Here is a 20,033-nt window from a genome sequence, read left to right as displayed (position 1 = left end):
CCTTACCTGACCTCAGATAACGTATTGCAGTCAAAACACAGGCACACTGAAAACATTGTATAAAATTATCTTCAAGCTATGTAAATAAGTTGTATATGAAACATAAATGAATTTTGTATTTAGACTTGGGTCATCCCCAAAATATCTTATTATATATATGCAAATATTCCAAATTTTTTTTTAAATTCAAAATCTGATCTGAAGTACTTCTGGTTCCAAGTATTTTAAATAAGGAATATCCAAATTATACCTGGTTCTACTGGGATCACCTTTTAAATAAACGGTTGTGTTGTCTCAAGATCTGCTTCTGAGGAAACCCAAACTAAGATATCAAAGTTTTGAAGGCCTAAGTTCTTAGGATAATCTCTGAAACCAAACTGCGTCAGATGAATTTGTCAATTTAAAGATCACTTTTCTGTTCTACTTGCGCTAATTCTTCTTCCATACGACGTTGAGCTAGACCTGCAACTCAATCCTTCAAGAGTATAGATGTGGATGCATACATACACATGCACAGGCATGCACACGCTCACATCTGTATTAGTTTTCTATGCTGCATAACAAATCACCACAAAATTAGTAGCACATGTTTTTCAGCTTACAGTTTCTGTGAGTCCTGGCACAGCTTAGACCTGTCCTCTGCTCAGGGTTCGCTAGACTCATTTAAGGTATCAGCTGGTCTGTGCTTCCCATCAGGAACTCAGAGTCCTCTCTCAAGCTATATGGCTGTTGAAGAATTTAGTTCCTGTGGATATAGGGCTGAGATCCCTATTTTTTGGCTCAGTTCCTAAAGGAAACCAACAGGTCCTTGCCATGTGGCCCTCAGAACAAGGCAGGATATTTCTTCAAAGTCAAAGACCTGTGGTCTGCATCTTCTATAATGTAGCCTAATCAAGAAAATGGCTAACGTGTCACCATGGTAGCCATATTCTATTGTCTAGAAGCACACACAAATACTGCATTTGAATGCAGTAGGCTTTTCTGGAAGTTTTGAAGAAGATGGGAGGGTGTGGTATTGTATAACAATGCAAGCTGTTCTTAAATTTTCTTCAGCTCTCTACCTTGTTGCTTGCTAATCTCCTTTTTCTGCCTTCATTTCTTTCTCTTTGTACTTTTCCCATCCCCAAATTCAGGTGTATTTCTAATGCAGTGCAGTTTATCTTTTTATTCCTTAACTCTTTTTGCTGTAAGTCTTACCTACTACTCCAAGTGGCATATCTAGATATCGTTCTTTTCTTTTTCTGTTTTTTGTTTTTTTTTTTTTTTTGGTGGTGGTACTGGGGTTTAAACTTGGGGCCTTGCGTTTACTAGTCATGTGCCTGCCACTTCAGCCACTCTGTCAGCCCATTTTTTGTTGTTGGGAGTTTTTGAGATAGGGTCTCCTGAACTATTTGCCTGGGCCGAGTTTGAACCATGATACTCCCGACTTCTGTCTCCTGAGTAGCTAGGCTTATAGGCGTGAACCATGGGCACCCAGCTAGATATTTTTCTTGTTAAAGAAAATTCCTTTCCTCAGAGGAATTTTGGGGTCATTTGTTGGAAGGGTTTTTGTTTTGTTTGTTTCTTTCTGCTGCCAAAGACTACTTAAAATTTAGTGAATGAGACAGATATAGTTCAAATAATAGAAGGATGTGAATGAAGGACAGGAAGAGGAAGTACTACATATAAATGTCACCACTGATGTTATTGTTATTTAGAATTACTAAAGGTAATTCCAAAACCTCTCTAGCAGTATTATCTTTCCTCTCACAGCCCAGAGACAGAGAAACATGTCAAGTAAGTAGGGGTTCTATTACATCTAATGATAGAGTTATTAAAATTTGGGGTGTGTGTGTATGTATATATGTGTGTGTGTGTGTGTGTGTGTGTGTGTGTGTGTGTGTGTGTGTTACCTTTTCTTGCCTCTACTATTAAGTAACTTTATTTTTTCTTTTATAATTTTTATTTGTTTTCAGTAGCTTAAATGTCTTGGTCCTCTAGTTAATAACAACTTAACTCTGGGCAAATTACTTAACCTGCCTGTCACTTGGCATCCTCCTCTGGGAAATAAAAAAGGACAAGGATATGTCTTGCTGCAGGTTGAGTCCACTACTCTGCAGTCATTTCTGCAAGACCTTCAGCTCTTCTTGGAAGACAGAGCTTACTTTTACAATTCCCCACCTGCTTTTTAGTTTGTTTTTTCCAATTCCCATAGGTACCTGCTTAGATGGTGACTCAGTTAAAACAACTACTTCCTCCTTCCTCCTGTTCCAGAGACAGGCAGTTCTGAGTTCAGCTGGTGGATGTATACATGTTGGCGGGGCTCTGTTCTGAGCTTCAGGGTCTGCATCTGGGAGACCAGTGCAGAGCTCTGAGTGCAGCAGGTCTGGGTACCCCCGCTGCTAGGGTGATGAATTGGGATTCCAGAGCCCTGGAGACGGTGCCAAGGAGGAGGAGCCTGAAGCAGCTGTGTATAGCACAGGGGCCAAGAGAACTGGGCCACAGTGCTCAGAGGAGTACAATGCCTGCGGAAATGAATCTGTTGGAGTGATCAGAGGAAGCAGGGGTGAGGGCCTTGGCTAAGCAAGGGTCCTTCTGCCATCAGGCAGACAGGCAGTCTACCCCATTGTTGGGGCAGCCACATACAGAGCTCAAACTGGGCTCTGTGAGGACACACAGGGGAATGAAGAATTATAAGCTCTGCCTGGGAGAATCTACCAGGCTGAAGAGGAGAAGGCCACAGTAATGGCAATATCTGATCCAAGAATTGGATATGCGGGGCCAGAGGTGTGGCTCATGCAGTAGAGTGCTTGTCTAGCAAGTACAAAGCCCTGAGTTCAAACTCCTGTACCATGAAAAATTAAACAGAAGAATTGGACATGCAAACTAACAAGTATAAACATATATTTGACATTAAAGAAGCACAATATTAACAATCAGGATATCCCTAAAAAGAAAAAAATACATCATCAATTAGATAAGACAAACACACTCAGCTGAGATAAACACAGACCTTAAAGAATCCTCTGAGGTCAAGCATGGTAGTACACACTTGTAATCCCAGACATTTGGGAGGCAGAGCTAGGAGGAACACTATCTGAGACCAGCCTAGGCAAAGTTAGCACAAGACCTAATCTGAAAAACAAGCTATAAGCAAAAGTACTGGGGGTGTAGCTCAAGTGCTAGGCAAGTACAAGACCCTGAGTTCAAATCCAGTACTGAAAAAGAAAGGAAAGAAAGAAAGAGAGAAAGGAAGAAACGAAGGAAGGGAGGGATGGAGGGAAGGAAGAGAGAGAGACAGAGACAGAGAGAGAGAGAGAGAGAGAGAGAGAGAGGGAGAAAGAAAGAAAGAGAGAAGGAAAGAAAGAAAATAAAGAACTACTCTGATTATTAGGTAAAAGGCACATAAGCAGATGATTATATAGTTCTGCTCATCTCAAAGCCACTCTAAGACTGGGGCATGGCTCAAGTGGTCGAGAGCTTGCCCAGAAGTGTGAGGCCCTGAGTTCAATCCCTGGTATTTCTAAAAAAAAAAAAAAAGAAGAAGAAAAAGAAGACATGTAATACCACTCAAAGCAGAATTATAAAAATGTTCCCGTACACTCAGATATTCAAAGGAAAGTAACACCCTGTTGTGTTGGAAGTTGCTTTGGTCTTTGTGTGAGCCTCTGCCCTTCAGGATAACAGAGGAAAACTCTGCATTAATCCCTCCTGCTGAGTAAATCTGGTCCATGCTAATGTTCTCCTTAGGTAGCTCAATCTATGCTTGAACAGCTCAGGCAATTGCTCAAACAGCCTTTCTCATTTCCTCCCCCAACCCCAACTTAGAAAGGAGTCTTTCTAAGAAGAGTTGGGGCAAGTGTAAGTGGCATGGCTGAGAAGACCCTGTTGCAGCAAGGGCAGTATTCGTGGATGTATGTGATATTCTCATTATTCCTACTAGGTTGCTCCCTGGCCTGATAAGCTACATGCTGGCTTCCATCACAGCAGCTAGTGGCCCTAGACTTGGTCTCTGCCATCAGTCCTGTGCACTGTGGCTCCTTTGATCCGTCTTCTGCTTCCCACCAGTTCTTTATCCTCTCAGCATCTGAGTCTCCAAAGAGCTTTAAACACTTTGCAAATCCTGTGCAGGTGTAAGAAACCTAGGCCTCATCCTTAGGGTGGAGAAAAGAGGGTGTTGAGAATTGAAATCCATCTGAGGTCTCTCTCAGTCATATTTTATTTCACATAGTTCTCCAGGCTAAAACAGCCAGACTTCAGGCTTTCTATTTCCTAAACATCATATGCTTCTTTTATTCCTACCCACCCAATAAGTCTCAAGGCCAAGCCATTATGGGCAAAACCAGCCATTTGGCTATTCCCTAGAATTCTGTGATCTGGTCCAGAGACTGCTCCACAATATGTCACAGGAATTGGTAAAAGAAATTAGAGTATCCTTTTGTTCTTTTCGAAGACTGGCTGTTAAGCCTTTCATCTTGATACTGACTCTAAAACATGACTTTAAATATCAGAAGCAGAATGCTGACTTTTTCCCCTGCTTTGCATACTTGCTAGAACAACAGTCTTCCAAAGGCAGACAGGTGCCTTGAGTTAGTTGTCTAGGAAAAGACACAGACATAGAGATACAGAAGGAAAAGAAAATTGCATTTCAGAATTTTTTTTTTTTTTGGAGTTCCTCCATGAAGTTCAAAACCAATGCTTCCCAACACTTCTCTCCTGCCTGGGCTCTGATTGGCTATGCACTGATGCTTAAGTCCTGGAAAAGTTAGCCTAGCAGGGCTTTGTCCAGTATGTAAAAAGAATAGGTAGAGATAATTGCTGCACTCATAAAACTAAAACCAGGGTTAGAGGAGACTAAGAGGGAGTTGAGCGCTCTGGTCTCCACAAGATATAATGATCCCTGTATGAATGACAAAGGAAAGAAGAAAAGGCAGTCTTTAAAAAAGAGTTTGATTTTTTGTGTGATTGGGTTTTTGTTGTTACTGTTTTTGCTTTTGTTTGTTTGGATTTTTGAGACAGGGTCTTCTCATGTAGTCCAGGATGGTCAAGAACTCCAGATCCTCCTACCTCTGCCTCCCAAGTGCTGGGATCACAAGTGTGTGCCACCATATCCACTCTTAAATGCCATCTCTATAACAAAGAATTTGCTAGGTATTCTCCTGTGCCAGATCTTCATCAATTCTCCCAGCAATTCCTGTAAAGAATCGTTTTCCCCATTTTACAGATATGAAGTCGGAGGCTCAAAGAGATCACAAGCTGCACAGTTACAAAGCATCTTCTGGCCACACCTCATGAGGAGGTGTGGCCACATGAATTGGGCCAGGGTAGGGGTAGCAGAACAGCCTAGAGACAGAACAACACAGCTAGGCTTTTGTGCTGGTAACAGAACCCCAGGATACTGGCTGTTGGGGCTTTACCTTCACCTTTGCTCTGACGTGTTCTAGAACAGTGGCTGAACGAAGGGGAATGAACACAGCATGTCAGCAGAATCAATGTGATTCTGTTATAGAAGAATCCTGAACAGGTTGAGGACAGGTGTGAAAGTAACAGAATTCAAACCATGTTCCCATCTTCTTTCTTTGAGATAAAACAGATTTTTCCATTTCTTCAGCGGTCTTTTGGAGTATCTCATTTCCCAGCTTTTCAAAGTCTCCTCTCTCACCTTTTTCAGAGTTTACTGGAGGTCTCTTCTGTCACAGACCCTTCTCAGGAATGAGGAGTGTGAAGTGGAGACAGAGTCGGTTAGAACACAAGATTCAGTTGAATGTGTCCCAGCCCAGTTCCCTCACTGAGTCCGGATCCTCATTTGCCCTGGGAGTGGGACTCAGTGCAGACAAGGGAATAACCCCTGGGCCACAGGTGCCCCCCAAGATAGAACCTGCATTGGAGATTACCTTCTAAGCAGATACCCTGTCCAAACTGGGGATATAGGGCTTGGAAACTAGAAAATGCCAGGTCTGAGCAAGAGCAGAGAACAAACCCAGCACACACAGAGCTCTGTGTATTCAGAGGGAAGTTGGCAGGGTTGTATTCGGGCAGAGAAACTCCGAGTTGGTACAAAGGGACGTGCCCAGAGTGGAGAAATCATGCTAATTGTCTGCACCAGAGCTGGAGAACGCCACCCAAAATGAGGAGAGAAAGAGGAGCCCTGTTCAGAGCCTCCAGGGTCCTGCATCTCGCTCCTTTTGTCTACCTGCTTCTGATTCAGCCAGGTAAGAGACTAGAAGGGTAAAAAAGGGTCTGGAGGACAGACTCGGGGCTTTCAACGGTGAGGGAGGGGAGAGTTCAGAGCTTGATGGCTTTGGGCGGGAGGAGGGGAAAGAGAGTTCAGCTGCGTGGGAAGCATGTCAGTGGATTGAGGCATCAGTGTTGAATGTATCTCTTCATTCCATGTGCCTCCCACCCAGCCTGGGGACCCACTTCCCCAAAAGGTTGCCTGACTTTGAAGCGCCCACGGCATTCAGCACATTAGATGGAGGGCACTATGCCACTTCTTATGGAATAGCTAGTTGGCGTGGGCCAGTCTGGCATTCCTAAAGGATTATGGTGGGACTTGGAGGGAGAAGGAGAGAAAATCTTGGGTTTTGTGCCTCTCCAACCCCCCCCCCACACACACAAACGCACACACACACACAAACGCGCACACACACACACAAACGCGCACACACACACACAAACGCGCACACACACACAAACGCACACACACACACAAACGTGCGCACACACACACAAACGCGCGCACACACACACAAACGCGCACACACACACACAAACGCGCACACACACACTGAATTTTCTGAGTGTAAAACAGAATGGGAAATATAAGAAGCTTTAGGGATAATGAGCCTCCTAGTTTGGTTTGGGATTGTAATACCAACCTATCCATAATTCACTCCTAGACACCTACCTGCTATAGCACCCCCTACCAATTCCTTGGAAAATTTATCTTATTTTAAACACTAAATATATTTTATGTGTACACAGGCCCCCACACATAATATTACAAAGCCTAGAAATGCACAACTTAGTGGAGCAAACAGATGCAGAAATCACTTTAACAAAATGCAAGAACTACTATGAGTCGGATGTGCAGATAATACATAGGCATCTGAGAAAAGTCACCTACCCCTGGGGCAAGATGAGGGTGGGGGAATATCAGGTTAGGTTTCCTGGTAGAAGGAATGTCTGCACTGAATTTTAAAGGGTAAGAAAATTAGGTATGGTTTGAGTGGGCATTATTATTGGGGAAATGGGCAAAGGTCAATAACTTGAAATGACCTCATGTGTTTAGGTGGAACACAACAGTTCAGCATTGCTAGAGAGGAAACTCTTTATTAAGTTAGGCAAAAGCCTTATAAACCATACTGGCAAGACTGGAATATAATCTATAAACAATGAGCTGAGGAAGGTAATTGGGTGGTTTTTAATTTGAAGACTGTCAGGGTCAAAGAGTTCCCTGGGTCAGCTAGGAGGCAGTGGAGGCAAATAAGAAAGGAAGTTTGTATTATTGATTTTCTAGGGCTGCAGTAACAAGGTACTGTAAACTGGGGGCTTAAACGACAGAAATTCATCATCTCACAGTTCTGGAAGGCAGAAGTTGGAGATCACAGTTTAGACAGGGCCATGTTTAGACAGGGCCAACGAAGACAGATTTGCCCCAGGTCTCTCTTCCAGCTCCAGGTAGTTCCTTGGCTTGTGGCAGCATAACTGCAGTCCTCAGGCAGCATTTGTCCTGTTTGCATATCTGTGTCCAATTTCCCCCACTTTATAAGGACACATGCTGGAGTAGGGTGAACCTCATCTTAATTTATTGGATCTGCCATAATCCCACTGCCAAATAAGGTTATATTCTGGGGTGCTGGGGATTAGGACTTTACTGTATGAACTGGGGGAGACCACCACTCAGCCCATAAGAAAGCTACTGCAATAGTCCAGGAGCGATACAACGTGGACTTAAATTACAATAAAGATAGAGAAAATGAGACATACTGAAATAATATTTTGAAGGTAAAGTCAGGACCTGGTGACTGATAGGAATTGGGAGGATCCAGAGAGGGAGGTAAGGTTTCTGTGTGAATCCTTAAACAAAAAAATGAGATAGGGTTAGGGGATATGGAGATTTATATTGCACATGTTTAAGTTGAAATGCCTGGTCCTTCTGTGTGAATATGCCAAGTAGCCTGAATCTGGGTAACAGAGAGATCAGGGTTAGAGGGAGGTAGTTGAAAGCTGTCAGCCAATTGATAAGAGTTAAAACAATGAGGAGGAGGAAAAATTGGGCTGAAAATGGACTATCTGGTAACCCCAAGATTTGTAGAGGAAGGCAGAAAAAGAGAGGTTTATTAATGAGACTGAAAAGAAACTGTCAAAGAGATAGGAGAGCTAGAAGTTTTCAGGGAATGAACCAATACCATCAAATGTGTCAAAGAGGAGGAGAATGATAAGGACCTAAAAGAATCAATTTCACATGACAATTCAAAGGTTACTGTTAGCTCCACACCTGTAATCCTAGCTACTCAGGAGGCAGAGATCAGAAGGATAGTGGTTCAAAGCCAGCCCAGGCAAACAGTTCACGAGACTCTATTTTGAAAATACTCAACACAACAGAGGGCTGGCAGATTGGTTCTAGAGGTAGAGTACCTGCCTAGCAAGCGTGAGGCTCTGAGTTCAAACCTTAGTGCCGTCCCCCGCCAAAAAAGAGGTTATTGTTAGCTTTTCTGAGAAGAGTCACAATTGAGATTACAATGAGTTGAGGGAATAATGAGAGCTAACGTTATGGAGGCAGTGAATTGGGAATCAAATATATGAAGCAGAAATGTCCCCAAATTCTTTTAAGTTATCCAATGGTAAGTGAAAAAATTATAGAAAAATTGTTAGTGTGACTAGGCAAAAATGTAAGGTGATTGTGGACCTTCTGTATGTGATGTAACTTAATAAATATACAAAAATTTGAAATATAAACCATGCTAATAAGATAATGGTTAGGACAGGTATTAGGTAAATGCAGGGTCAGAGACCATTGTGTTGCTGTGGACTAACAAGCAGAGTTGAGATTCTAATGAATTCCTGCCATCTTTACTATATTATTGAGGAAAATGCCAGCTTCTGTGACAAATAAATTCCTAATTTTAAGTTTTGGGCATTAACTACATGATAGTTCAATGTGGCTGTAAGCCTGGGATGAGGAAAGACATTGGTGCATGAAGTTTGTCAGGGAGAAAGCTAATGGGGCTCTATCAACTTTAAAGTGTATCTCCAAGGATCACCATGAGATTTCTCTTTATATCTTCCAGATATATAATTTTAAAACAAACTGACTAACTAGCTAACAAAAGCAACAGAGGGACAGACAAGGAAGAGGTTTTTTTTTTTTTTTTTTTGCTAACCCAGGTCAGTATGTGTTGCGATAGTTCTGTTGACCAGAGCTCAGTCACATGATCATATGTAACTGCAAAGGAAGTTGGAGAATGTAGTTTCTAAGATTGGTACTCATAGGAGGATTGAACCATGTGTGGCCATCTTGGAAGATTTATCTTAATCTAGGGCTATGGCAGCAACCACCACTAACCTCAGACAAGTAACACATTAAGTTTTTAATGCTCTGGCCCCTGATATGAACAAATGAGACTTTCCTAAAATCATCACAGCCAAATTCCCAGAACATTCAACTAAGGCTTGTCTACTGCTAGAAAATTGACTGACAGAACATCAGGATGGCAGGGAGCATATGGTAGAGCAAAGCAGCTCACCTCAAGGTGGACAGGAAGCAGAGAGAGAGAGAGAGAGAGACAGACAGACAGACAGACAGAGACAGAGAAGGGCTAAAGCAAGATACATCCCTCCAAGGCCCATCCTCAGTGACCAACTTCCTCTGAACAGGCCCCACCTCCCAATATCCCATTCAGTATGAACTCGTGGATGGATTAACCCATTAGTGAGGTTAGTGTCCTCATGATCCAGTCACCTCTCAATAATTAGATCCACCTCCTAAGGACCAGGCCTTTGACACAAGAACCTTTTGGTGAACACTTCATACACAGACCTTAACAATGGGGAGGACATGATCACAGATGAGAGCCAGAGGGAAGGAGAGACATGAAGCCAGAGCATAACATAGTTCTCCCTATGTTAATCCTTTCCAAAGGCACACTCTTAATGCCCTAATGAACTCCCATTAGGCCCCACCTCTTAAAGGTTCCACCATCTCTTAACATCACCACACTGGGAACCAGACTTCCAAAACATAAATCCTTGAGGGACACAGGTAAACCACAGCACAGAATCTATACATATGTATGTGTATGTATATAGATATGGCCTATTTTCCAAAGTGGTGGTATCAGTTTATCATCCCACCAATATGTATGACAGTTCTGTTTGGGGATGTTGTTTTCTGTTGATCTATCTTGGTGGCAATATCAAAAAGGGAAAACTGCTGGGTTTTGAGTGATACTGTATTAAATCTAGATTAGTTTAGGAAAATTGACAGCTTAACAATAATTGTGGATTATTGGTTTTGTGGATTGCTCCAAAAAACAGACATAGTAAATCTTTGTGCTGGCTTAATACATACGAGCTAGGTATGTGTTCCTAAGCATCTAGGCTCTCTAAGGAATAAACAGCTCTAGACTCCTCTCTTCCCAGCTGCCTTCTTCACAGTTTCTATTTCCTGACTCTCTTACACATCCCTGAAAGAATGACCCCTCAAATGTTTTCACAACCTTGTGATCCCTTCTAGGCCTCAACAGGATAACAATATAAGAATACAAGACAATAATCCCAACATTTATATAAGTATAATAATAATATATAAGTAATGCACCATACAGTATTTTCTACAAAACAAAAGCAAACAACAATATGTCTTTCCTTTTAGAATATGACCCCTGTGCTGTTCTTGGATTGTGTGCAGGTCTGGGTACCACACCTCAAAAAGGCAACAAAATAGTTGGAGAAAGCAAAGCCCAGGGAAAGGTATCCCTGATGGACAAAGGGGTAGATGGAATTTTTGTCCTTCATTTTTTTATTATCATATCATTGTTGTACTGAGGGGTGCATTGTGACATTTAAAAATGTGCTTACGATATATCTTACTTAAATTCATCATCTCCTTTATTCACCCATCTCCCATTCTAAGAATAGTTTCAACGGGTCTCTTTTTTCATTTTCATACATGAATATATAATATTTCCACCATATTTATCCTCCTACATGCTTTTCTTATATCCTCTCCCTTCTGCTGGTACCAACCCCCATACAGGACCTGTTCAACCTTCCTGTCCTCCATTTTTGAATGAAGACATTTTTGTTTGTTAAGATATCTACACAGAACTTTCATTATGACATTTCCATGAACATATGTATTACATCCTGCATTGGTTCATCCCCTCCATTATTCTCCTTTCTACCTTAGTCCTTTTTTTATGATGATTTCAACAGGTTTAAAAATTCTGTTTTCATTCTTGTATAGAACAGAGACAGGCACAAACAAGCAAAATGCTGCAGGTAAAAAAGGGATATAGCTATAGTCCTTGGTATTAGAGAGGTTGGATACGGTTTGGAGAGACCAAATCCCAGAACACAAGTTTGGCACCCTCCCATTGACACTTTTCAAAGGTAAATTTAAGACAAATACTGGTAAAATGGAAACTTTTGCCCAACATAGGGAGTCCATAAAAAATGAAGAAATGAGGGAAGAAGCTATAAAGGAACCCTAGGCTCTTTGCAAGTAGATTCTTATACTGTGAAGCTTAACATTCCTTGGTATCACAGCAGGTCAAAATTCCTCCTTGAGGAGGGGCCACTGACCTAACCCAATGGGGCATTGTTTAGGTTGACAGGAACATCTTGCTAGGATGTTAATTTCCTTTTGTTCAGTTTCTGGTGGGAACAGACTTTCCACATAATGACACCTCAGAGACAATGATTAAGTTAACTGTTTCTCCAGGTTGAATAGTCCCACTACCTTTTATTGTCACTCTGGACCTGAGTTGTTAGCCATTTCCTCACTCTGTGTCTGGCTTTGGCTCCTGTTCCAGTTCTCTGTGTCCCTTGAAACTTGTGGAATGCTGAACATAAGACAAATTCTGATTGTAGCTAAAGTTTTTGCAAAACCGATTGCTCAGCAAAATGCTCTCTTTGTCAGCTTCTGAGAAAGACTGCTCCATTCTCTGATGAGTGCCTGTGCACGCATCTCTTTTACTCATTGGCACACCCATGTTCATAGGTATAAGGAAGGCACTCACCTAAATAAGAGTAAGGCCCGTGGCATAGGCTATTGATTCTCCAATGTTTTTTTAAGCAAAATAAATATTTAAATTGGCAGAAAGAGCAGAGGGGGAAGGCATTCCAAGGGACATTGGAATGGGATAGGAAACAGTATACTCCAGGGAAGCTCAAGGGAGGTCAGAGATTATAGAAGGAAGATAGGGAATCCCTTCCATTTGTCTTGGGCTGAGGCCATCACTGCCCAGCCTCCTGGAAATGAAAAGCCTTAAAGTTTGGTGCTTGAGTTCTGTATTAGTCAGTTTTCCATTGCTATAGTAAAATACCTAAAGCTGGGTACTTTAGAAAGAAAGAGATTTATTTAGCTCACAGGTTTGGAGACAGAAAGCCCAAACAGTTTGACACTGGCTCTAATGAAGGGACCACAACTATATCATGGCTGATGGCTTCAAGAAATGCAAGCAAGTGAGGGAAATCACATGGTCAAACAAGAAGCCAGAGAGGAAAAAGGTGTTAGGTTCATTCTTTTGTAGCAACTTACTCTCTGGGGAGTTAACTTAAGGTCCCACAATAACTGCCTTTATCTATTTCAAGGGCAGCACCCCCAGTGAGCTAACCAACTCCACCTCTTAAAGGTTTCATCACATCTTACTACCACCACATTGGGACCATGCTTCCAAAACATAAACCTTTTGGGGACAAACCATAGCAGGGTCATTACTCAGATTTGCTAAACTCCGGGAAAGCTCTGCACTTCCCTGAGAAAGGGGAATAGATGCTCCCTGGCTCTTTGATCATCACCACCATGGCTTCATTAACATGAAGCTCCATGGTTTTTCTCAGAACCACTTCAAGGCATACATGGCAGAGCCTATTTGCCTATTCTGGGAAATTTGAAAGTTTGCTTTTCTAAATCAAGTCAAGCCTGGGACCTAGCAGTTGCTAGGCAGTTACTCACATTTAAATAACCAGAGACTAAAAGTTGGAAGAAACCTAGGGATCATGTGACCAAACAGATCTCCATCTGGTGCATAGAACTATAGAAATTCCTAGCAGATCCCCAAGTTTTTGGGAAAGATAGGACTCAGGTCTCTACTACCTCTTCTACCATTGCAGGTGAGTTGGAACTATATTATATTTATTTCCATTTTTATATAAGATCTCATGGGAATAAAAATACTTTTAATAAAAAGTTTGGAAATAGTTGATTTTGACCTTCTACCTTCCTCAGATTAAGATTTCCCTTCAATAACAAGCACACAATGTTCAGAAATTTACATCTATGCAAGCCTTAATCAGTAGCATCATTTAACAACACCTGGGTGGTAGTGGATCATAGGATGTCAGAGTTGGGAAGGGTTCAGAGATCATCTGGTCCCACTACTTTCATTAGAAAAAGGAAGAAACTGAGGCACAGAGAGATGAAAGAGAAGTCAACAGACCTTTCCTTGACCTCTTACAAAGATGAAGAGCTGACTACTTAACAAAGCACTTGCTCAAAAAAATGGATTGAATATGTTTAGTAAATAAAATTTGCTTTGATCTTCACAACCAACTTTTTACTTTAATTGTCTCTTGGTCTGGTCCAGGCCCTCTGGTTTGATAAGGAGAAGAAGAAATAAAAAGATATAGTTCAGTTTCCGCAACTCTAAACTGCACTAGGGCAGAGTGAAAAGTAAGGGTGAGAAAGAAAGAGGGACCTTCAGAGATAATCAAAGAAGTGGCTGAGGTGCAGAGGGACTGGGAACCTGGCACGTATGTGTGTCTATTCAGCTGAACTCACTCCTGCTCCCAACTGGCACTCTCTCCAGAAGACTCTCTTTTGAGTGATTGGAAGACTCTACCTGGCCAGGAGACACCAAAGAACAAAGCTTTTCAGGCTCCAAAGCTGCTAAGAAGCCTGAGAAAGTGAGATGTGTCTTCGAACAGGGCTTCCCTTGGACAAGATAGTAAAATCCTAGAATCACAGGGCTGGAACTACCCAGTGAGAACATCTAGCCTACCACTCATGGTGAATCTACCCCTAACAGATAAGTGGCTTTTCCAAGATCACACAGCTCAGCAATAGCCCTAGATCTCTGATGCTCAATCTTGGGTTCTTTCCACTATGTAACAATAACTGATATGCATATTATATTGTGCTTTACAATCCTATGAATGCGATAAAGTTGTTGCTGTTATTATTGTTCCTATTCTTTATAAATGAGAAGACTGAGGCTTAGAAAGATTGCTTGCCCAAATCCACCCAGCCAGTAACTGGTAGAGTCCAGACTTTCTTTTTTTTGAGACAGAGTCTCACTGTGTAGCCCAGGCTGGCCCCAAACTCATGATCCTACTGCCTCTATCTCCTGAGTGCTATATTGCAGCCTTGCACCAACACACCCAGCTAGAGCCCAGTCTTGCAAGGCCCAAAGTCTTTGTTCTGTTTATCCAAATCCTTCCTCTATAGACAATACAAATTAGGCTAGAGTTTGGGTGAATTCTCCCAAATTGCATACCTAATTGTAAAACTATTCTGCACTGGGTAGACCTAGTAAGATGCTACTTGCCTCTTGGGGCAGAGGGGCTCTTGGTATGACTGGGAAGTGGCTACGTTTTCTGGTCCCTAAGTTTCTCCTTTCTAAGCACCATCTTATGTCATACTCCTTTCTTTGTGAATCTGTATCCCCATGCTTCCTCCATTTTCAGTCATCCCAACTTCCAATAAGAAGAGCTGACAACTCACCTTAACGTCTAGTAACCTATAAGTTTCAGGGGGTAGGGATGTCTGACTGCTTTGCTTTTGATTTATCCCAGGACCATAGGAAAGCACCTGCACACAGGAGGTGCTCAGTCAATATTTCTGTGAATGGAAACATAGTGTGGGGTAGGTGGAATTGTCCATAAGACAAATGCCAGAGAGGCAGAGGGCCAGGCAACAGCAGAATGGAGGGCTATAGGCTAGCTGCAAGGGGGACAGAGGAGGGGCACAGAGCTACTGTGGGAGAGAAGATGGCACCCATAGGTAAGAATCAATGACTGGCAAGAAGTGAAGGGCCCAGAGGGGTGGCACACTGGGAGATCAGAAGGATTAACAGTGGGAGTGGGCTAAGGAGCTAAGGGCCTGATACTACCCTCTTCCCCATGGGCCTCTGTTCACAGACCCCCTGGAGGGGGTGAACATCACCAGCCCAGTGCGTCTGATCCACGGCATGGTGGGGAAGTCAGCCCTGCTTTCTGTGCAGTACAGCAGCACCAGCAGTGACAAGCCAGTGGTGAAATGGCAGTTGAAGCGGGACAAGCCAGTGACCGTGGTACAGTCCATTGGTACAGAGGTCATTGGCACCCTGCGTCCTGACTATCGAGACCGTATTCGGCTCTTTGAAAATGGTTCCCTGCTTCTCAGTGACCTGCAGCTGGCCGATGAGGGCACCTATGAGGTGGAAATCTCCATCACCGATGACACCTTCACCGGGGAGAAGACCATCAACCTCACTGTAGATGGTAAAGTTCTCTAACAGGGAAGGAGGCAGGACAGATGACTGGGATTATGGTAGGGTCTGCCAGAAAAGCCAACATAAAAGCACTCAAGAGCTGAGTGGACATTAGAAGGGGTACATAGGCACAGCTAACATGGGTGGAGTGCTTGTTATGTGTCAGAAACTATTCTAAATGCTTTGCAAATGTCAACTTATTTAATACTTCCAATCATCTAGACATAGTTAATGTCATCCTCTCTATTTTGTAGGTGAGGAAAGTGAGACAGAGAGGTTGAGTGACTTGCCTGAGCTCACATAACTGGTAGAGCCAAGATTAGAATCCAGACAGTTGGTCCTAGTTTTTCCCTAATGTTAGTTAAGGAAAATTGACCCAGGCTGGGTCAGTTGAAGACATTAAAGTCCAGTGGTCTTGGAAAGGTATTTGGGAAGAATGAGAACAGACATTATGGCTAGCTTATTCAGTATTGTTATCCCAGTGCCATGCAGGTACTTGATAAATAGTGGATAGATGGATAGATGGATGATAGGAAAGGATTGGACTGAGGATCCCAGAAGGGTCTTCTCAGCCCACAGGCTGACTTGTGGTGTATGGGAAGGTATGGAGTAAAGAAGAGGAAGGAAGAAGCTTTGTAGGCCATTACTCATGGGTTTTTTTCATTCCCCTGGGTTCAGTGCCCATTTCCAGGCCACAAGTAATAGTGGCTTCCACCACTGTGCTAGAGCTCAGTGAGGCCTTCACCCTCAACTGCTCCCACGAGAATGGTACCAAGCCCAGCTACACCTGGCTGAAGGATGGCAAGCCCCTCCTCAATGACTCGCGAATACTCCTGTCTCCTGACCAAAAGGTGCTCACCATCACCCGTGTGCTCATGGAGGACGATGACCTGTATAGCTGCGTGGTGGAGAACCCCATCAGCCAGGTCCGCAGCCTGCCTGTCAAGATCACCGTGTACAGTGAGTCTCCCCACCTGCCTAGGTGACAGGTGTCCATTGGGACTAAGGGCATCCCAGAGAGTGACTCTGGAGGGAGAAAAAGGGCAGAGATGGGCCAGTTATCTGTGGAGGACATCAACAGGTAGGAAGTACAAGCTCTGTTCTCTGCCAACCATCCTGCCTAGGGCTCCTCTTCTCTTCCTTCCAGTGCCACAAGCTCTACTTGCCACACCTGCTGCCCCTTTCTGAAGTCTCTCCCACTTGTCTGCCCTCCTCTCCCTAGGAAGAAGCTCCCTCTACATCATCTTGTCTACAGGAGGTATCTTCCTCCTTGTGACCTTGGTGACAGTCTGTGCCTGTTGGAAACCCTCCAAAAAGACTAGGTAACCTGTTCCACACCCTGAGCACCCTTACCCTTGAGTCCGTTCCAACACCAAGCTTGTTTATTAATTAATTAAATAATTACTGTGCTGGGGATTGCACCCAGGGCCTTGTGCATACTGGGCAAGCACTCTATCACTGAGCTATACTCCTAAGCCCCAAGTCCTTCCCTTCTTTCTTTTGCCTTGCCTTCCTTTGCCCTTGTGTCTCTCTGGGGTTTTTTTTTTTTTTTTTTTGAGATAGGGTCTCACTATGTAGCCAAGAATGGCCTTGAACTCTCTATCTTCCTGCCTCCACCTCGAGTGCTGGGATTACAGGTGTGAGCCGCCACTCATGGCTCTTTCCTTGACTCTTTAAATTTCCTTTTGGATTCCTCATCTTATCCCAAAAGATGTATCTTTCAATTTGTATGCAACTGCATCTTGTGCTCACTACCTCAGACCACCTCAGGACTGTTAATAACGGTTTCACTTGCTCAGCATCTTCTTTGGGTCAGGCAGAATGGTTGGAGTTCGCATGCTACCTTTTACAACTGACTACCTCCAGTTACAGATAAAGACACTGAGACTCAGACTGGATAAATAACTTGCCCACAGTCACAAGCCAGTGACAGCCTCAACACGTAAACCTAGATGCAACTCATTCCAAAACTAATATACTACACCCAGCCCATCCTCCTGTCACAAGTCCTCTCTCATGGTCATCCAAACCCTTCCTGTGTCCCCCTCAATAGCTCTGTTCTTGGTGGGGGTGGTTTGATTTGCAGGAAGAAGAGGAAGCTGGAGAAGCAAAACTCTCTGGAGTACATGGATCAGAATGATGACCGCCTGAAATCAGAAGGTGAGCTCCCAGCCACCCACTCACCCATGCCATCAGCACTCAGATCAGTGGGCTGCTGGAAAAAGGCAGAAATGGGCAACAAGGAAGTCAGTTCTGCAGGGCCCCTTCCTCCACCAACTGCTAGAAGACTGCCACCAAGGCAGGACACTAAGAATTCAGATATTGTGGAGGAGGTTGTGGAGGGGATTTGATTGGTCACTTGAGGAGTGAAAAGCATAGGTGCTGCTAGTAGAGAGGGTCTGAACCTGGACAGCACCCCATTCTTTCCCCTATACAGCAGACACTCTCCCACGAAGTGGCGAACAGGAGCGGAAGAACCCCATGGCACTCTACATCCTGAAGGACAAGGTGAGCACCTCTGGGCTGGGTATCCCCAAACACCGCGAACCCCCACCACATGCTAGGAAGCCATACCACATTGGTATCCCTCAATAGTACTTGGAAAACCTGTGAAATCTTTGTGTTACCCTATTTTATAGGTTAGAAAATAAGGCTAGGAAAAGTAAAATGACTTGCACAGGATTAAACAAGTAAGTAAGTGACAGATCTAGGTCTTTGGACATCAGTTCTGTTGATTTCCAACTTCATGACTATGTCTCAGGCTATCCCAAAACCAGTGCAAAGAGGAGAATTAAAGTGACAAAGCACTTAATGCATGCCAACATTTACTGGGCACTTATTATCTGCTAGGCACCATGTTAATTAAGTGAGGTGTGTTCCCAGAAAAAGAGATTTTCTGCCGCCTACCAGGAGGTGGAGTATGGAGACTCCACCTCGCCAGCCCCAGCGCGCTCCAACACCGGGCGCGCTCCCTAGACTGGGCCAGCAGTCCGCTGACCCCTGCGGTGCGTGTCCTTCCAGGACTCCCCGGAGCCCGAAGAGAACCCTGTTCCAGAGCCTCGGAGCACGACAGAGCCCGGACCGCCCGGCTACTCCGTGTCGCCGCCCGTGCCGGGCCGCTCGCCGGGGCTGCCCATCCGCTCAGCCCGCCGCTACCCGCGCTCCCCGGCGCGCTCCCCCGCCACCGGCCGGACGCACACGTCGCCGCCGCGGGCTCCCAGCTCGCCGGGCCGCTCGCGCAGCGCCTCGCGCACACTGCGGACTGCGGGCGTGCACATAATCCGCGAGCAAGACGAGGCTGGCCCGGTGGAGATCAGCGCCTGAGCCGCCCTGGGAACCCCGCGAGGTGCCCAAGGTCTGCGGCCGGCGGTTCGGGGATTGGGCCGAGAAGGCGCCGCCAGCTAGGGGCGAGGGGACGCAGGTGTCTGGAGTGCGGATCTGTGAGCGCATGCGCAGGTGGGAGTTGATCTGGTGGTGAAGTCAGGTTGCGTTTGCTCTGGGTTTACTGGCTGTGTTCTCAGTGAGTATGGGTTGTGCACTCTTAGGACTATATAGATTTTTAAATTTCTGGCCCAACCCCCAGAAGGGTCTTACGAAACTAACATCAGTAACCTAACCCCCACCAGGATCCTGGGCGCTTCCTAGGGAGTCCTTATGCTTCTCACCCACCTCCCTTTCCTTCTGCGGCATTAGTCCAGATTAGAAAGAACATTTGCCCCAAACGCACAGTTGTCCTTAACTAAGGACAAGTCCGATGCCACTTCCTGGCTGTACAGGGACTGTTCTGGGCACCAAGGAATCATTGTGAAGGCAGGGTCTTAGAATACTTCCTCTGGGTGCCTAGTTCCCTAGTACAATGTGGTAGGGGAGGAGCCCGCATAGGGACCTTGGCTCTAGGAAGAGTAAAGCATTCAAGGCTCCCACACTTGGCCTCCTCCCGAAGCCTCCCTCGGGCATTCTTCCTGTCTCTGTTCATGAAAAGATAGGCGGATTTATCTCCATAGAGAAGTGCATGCCCACTCACCCCTGGCCCAGAAAGTTAGGTTGGTGGGAACTGATTTTAACCCCTCACATTTTTTTTCCCTGGCTTCCTTACAAAACAAGCATTTCAAACAATCATTCCTGGGAAGGTTTTGATACTTCCGCCAGCTGTTAAGAGAATGACATTCTGATCTCTAGAGAAGTGATGGGGAGTGGAGGAAGCTTATTGTTTCCCAGCATGTCAGGGCAAACTTGGCCTTTTGTCCCCCACTTGCCTTGCTCCCAGATGCTCACATCTCAGGCCACTGGACAGGGCAGACTACCTAATCATACTATCATCCAAATACCGAGAGGTCGGGTCATACCCAGGCCACT

General features: G+C 44.4%; 1 protein-coding gene across 2 annotated transcripts; it reads left to right on the top strand.

The window, feature by feature from the left end:
- Positions 1 to 5,335: 5,335 nt before the first annotated feature.
- Positions 5,336 to 19,144, top strand: Hepacam (hepatic and glial cell adhesion molecule). Of its 2 annotated transcripts, none has more exons than XM_074066438.1 (7): positions 5,336 to 6,191; positions 15,346 to 15,687; positions 16,356 to 16,637; positions 16,900 to 16,999; positions 17,764 to 17,837; positions 18,118 to 18,185; positions 18,699 to 19,144. In XM_074066438.1, exons 1-7 carry the CDS (start codon positions 6,107 to 6,109, stop codon positions 18,999 to 19,001), a joined length of 1,254 nt encoding a protein of 417 aa, XP_073922539.1. In that variant the 5' UTR covers positions 5,336 to 6,106; the 3' UTR covers positions 19,002 to 19,144. The 2 variants fall into 2 exon arrangements, with proteins under 2 accessions (XP_073922539.1, XP_073922538.1); XM_074066437.1 differs by having other exon boundaries at positions 5,345 to 6,191; positions 18,115 to 18,185.
- The last annotated feature ends 889 nt before the right edge of the window (positions 19,145 to 20,033 follow it).

This window comes from Castor canadensis, chromosome 2, assembly GCF_047511655.1.
Source record: "Castor canadensis chromosome 2, mCasCan1.hap1v2, whole genome shotgun sequence".
In the NCBI taxonomy this organism is placed as follows: domain Eukaryota; kingdom Metazoa; phylum Chordata; class Mammalia; order Rodentia; family Castoridae; genus Castor; species Castor canadensis.
Note: the sequence above shows the minus strand (reverse complement) of the source record. Positions and strands in the feature narration are given on the sequence as shown.

What these genes read in the sequence shown, in the direction of transcription:
- Hepacam (XM_074066437.1), top strand. Translation starts at nt 6,107, where the DNA reads ATGAGGAGAGAAAGAGGAGCCCTGTTCAGAGCCTCCAGGGTCCTGCAT. An exon ending in AAACCCTCCAAAAAGACTAG is followed by an intron (nt 17,000 to 17,763) that starts GTAACCTGTTCC and finishes TTTGATTTGCAG; the next exon opens with GAAGAAGAGGAAGCTGGAGA. An exon ending in TGACCGCCTGAAATCAGAAG is followed by an intron (nt 17,838 to 18,114) that starts GTGAGCTCCCAG and finishes TCCCCTATACAG; the next exon opens with CAGACACTCTCCCACGAAGT.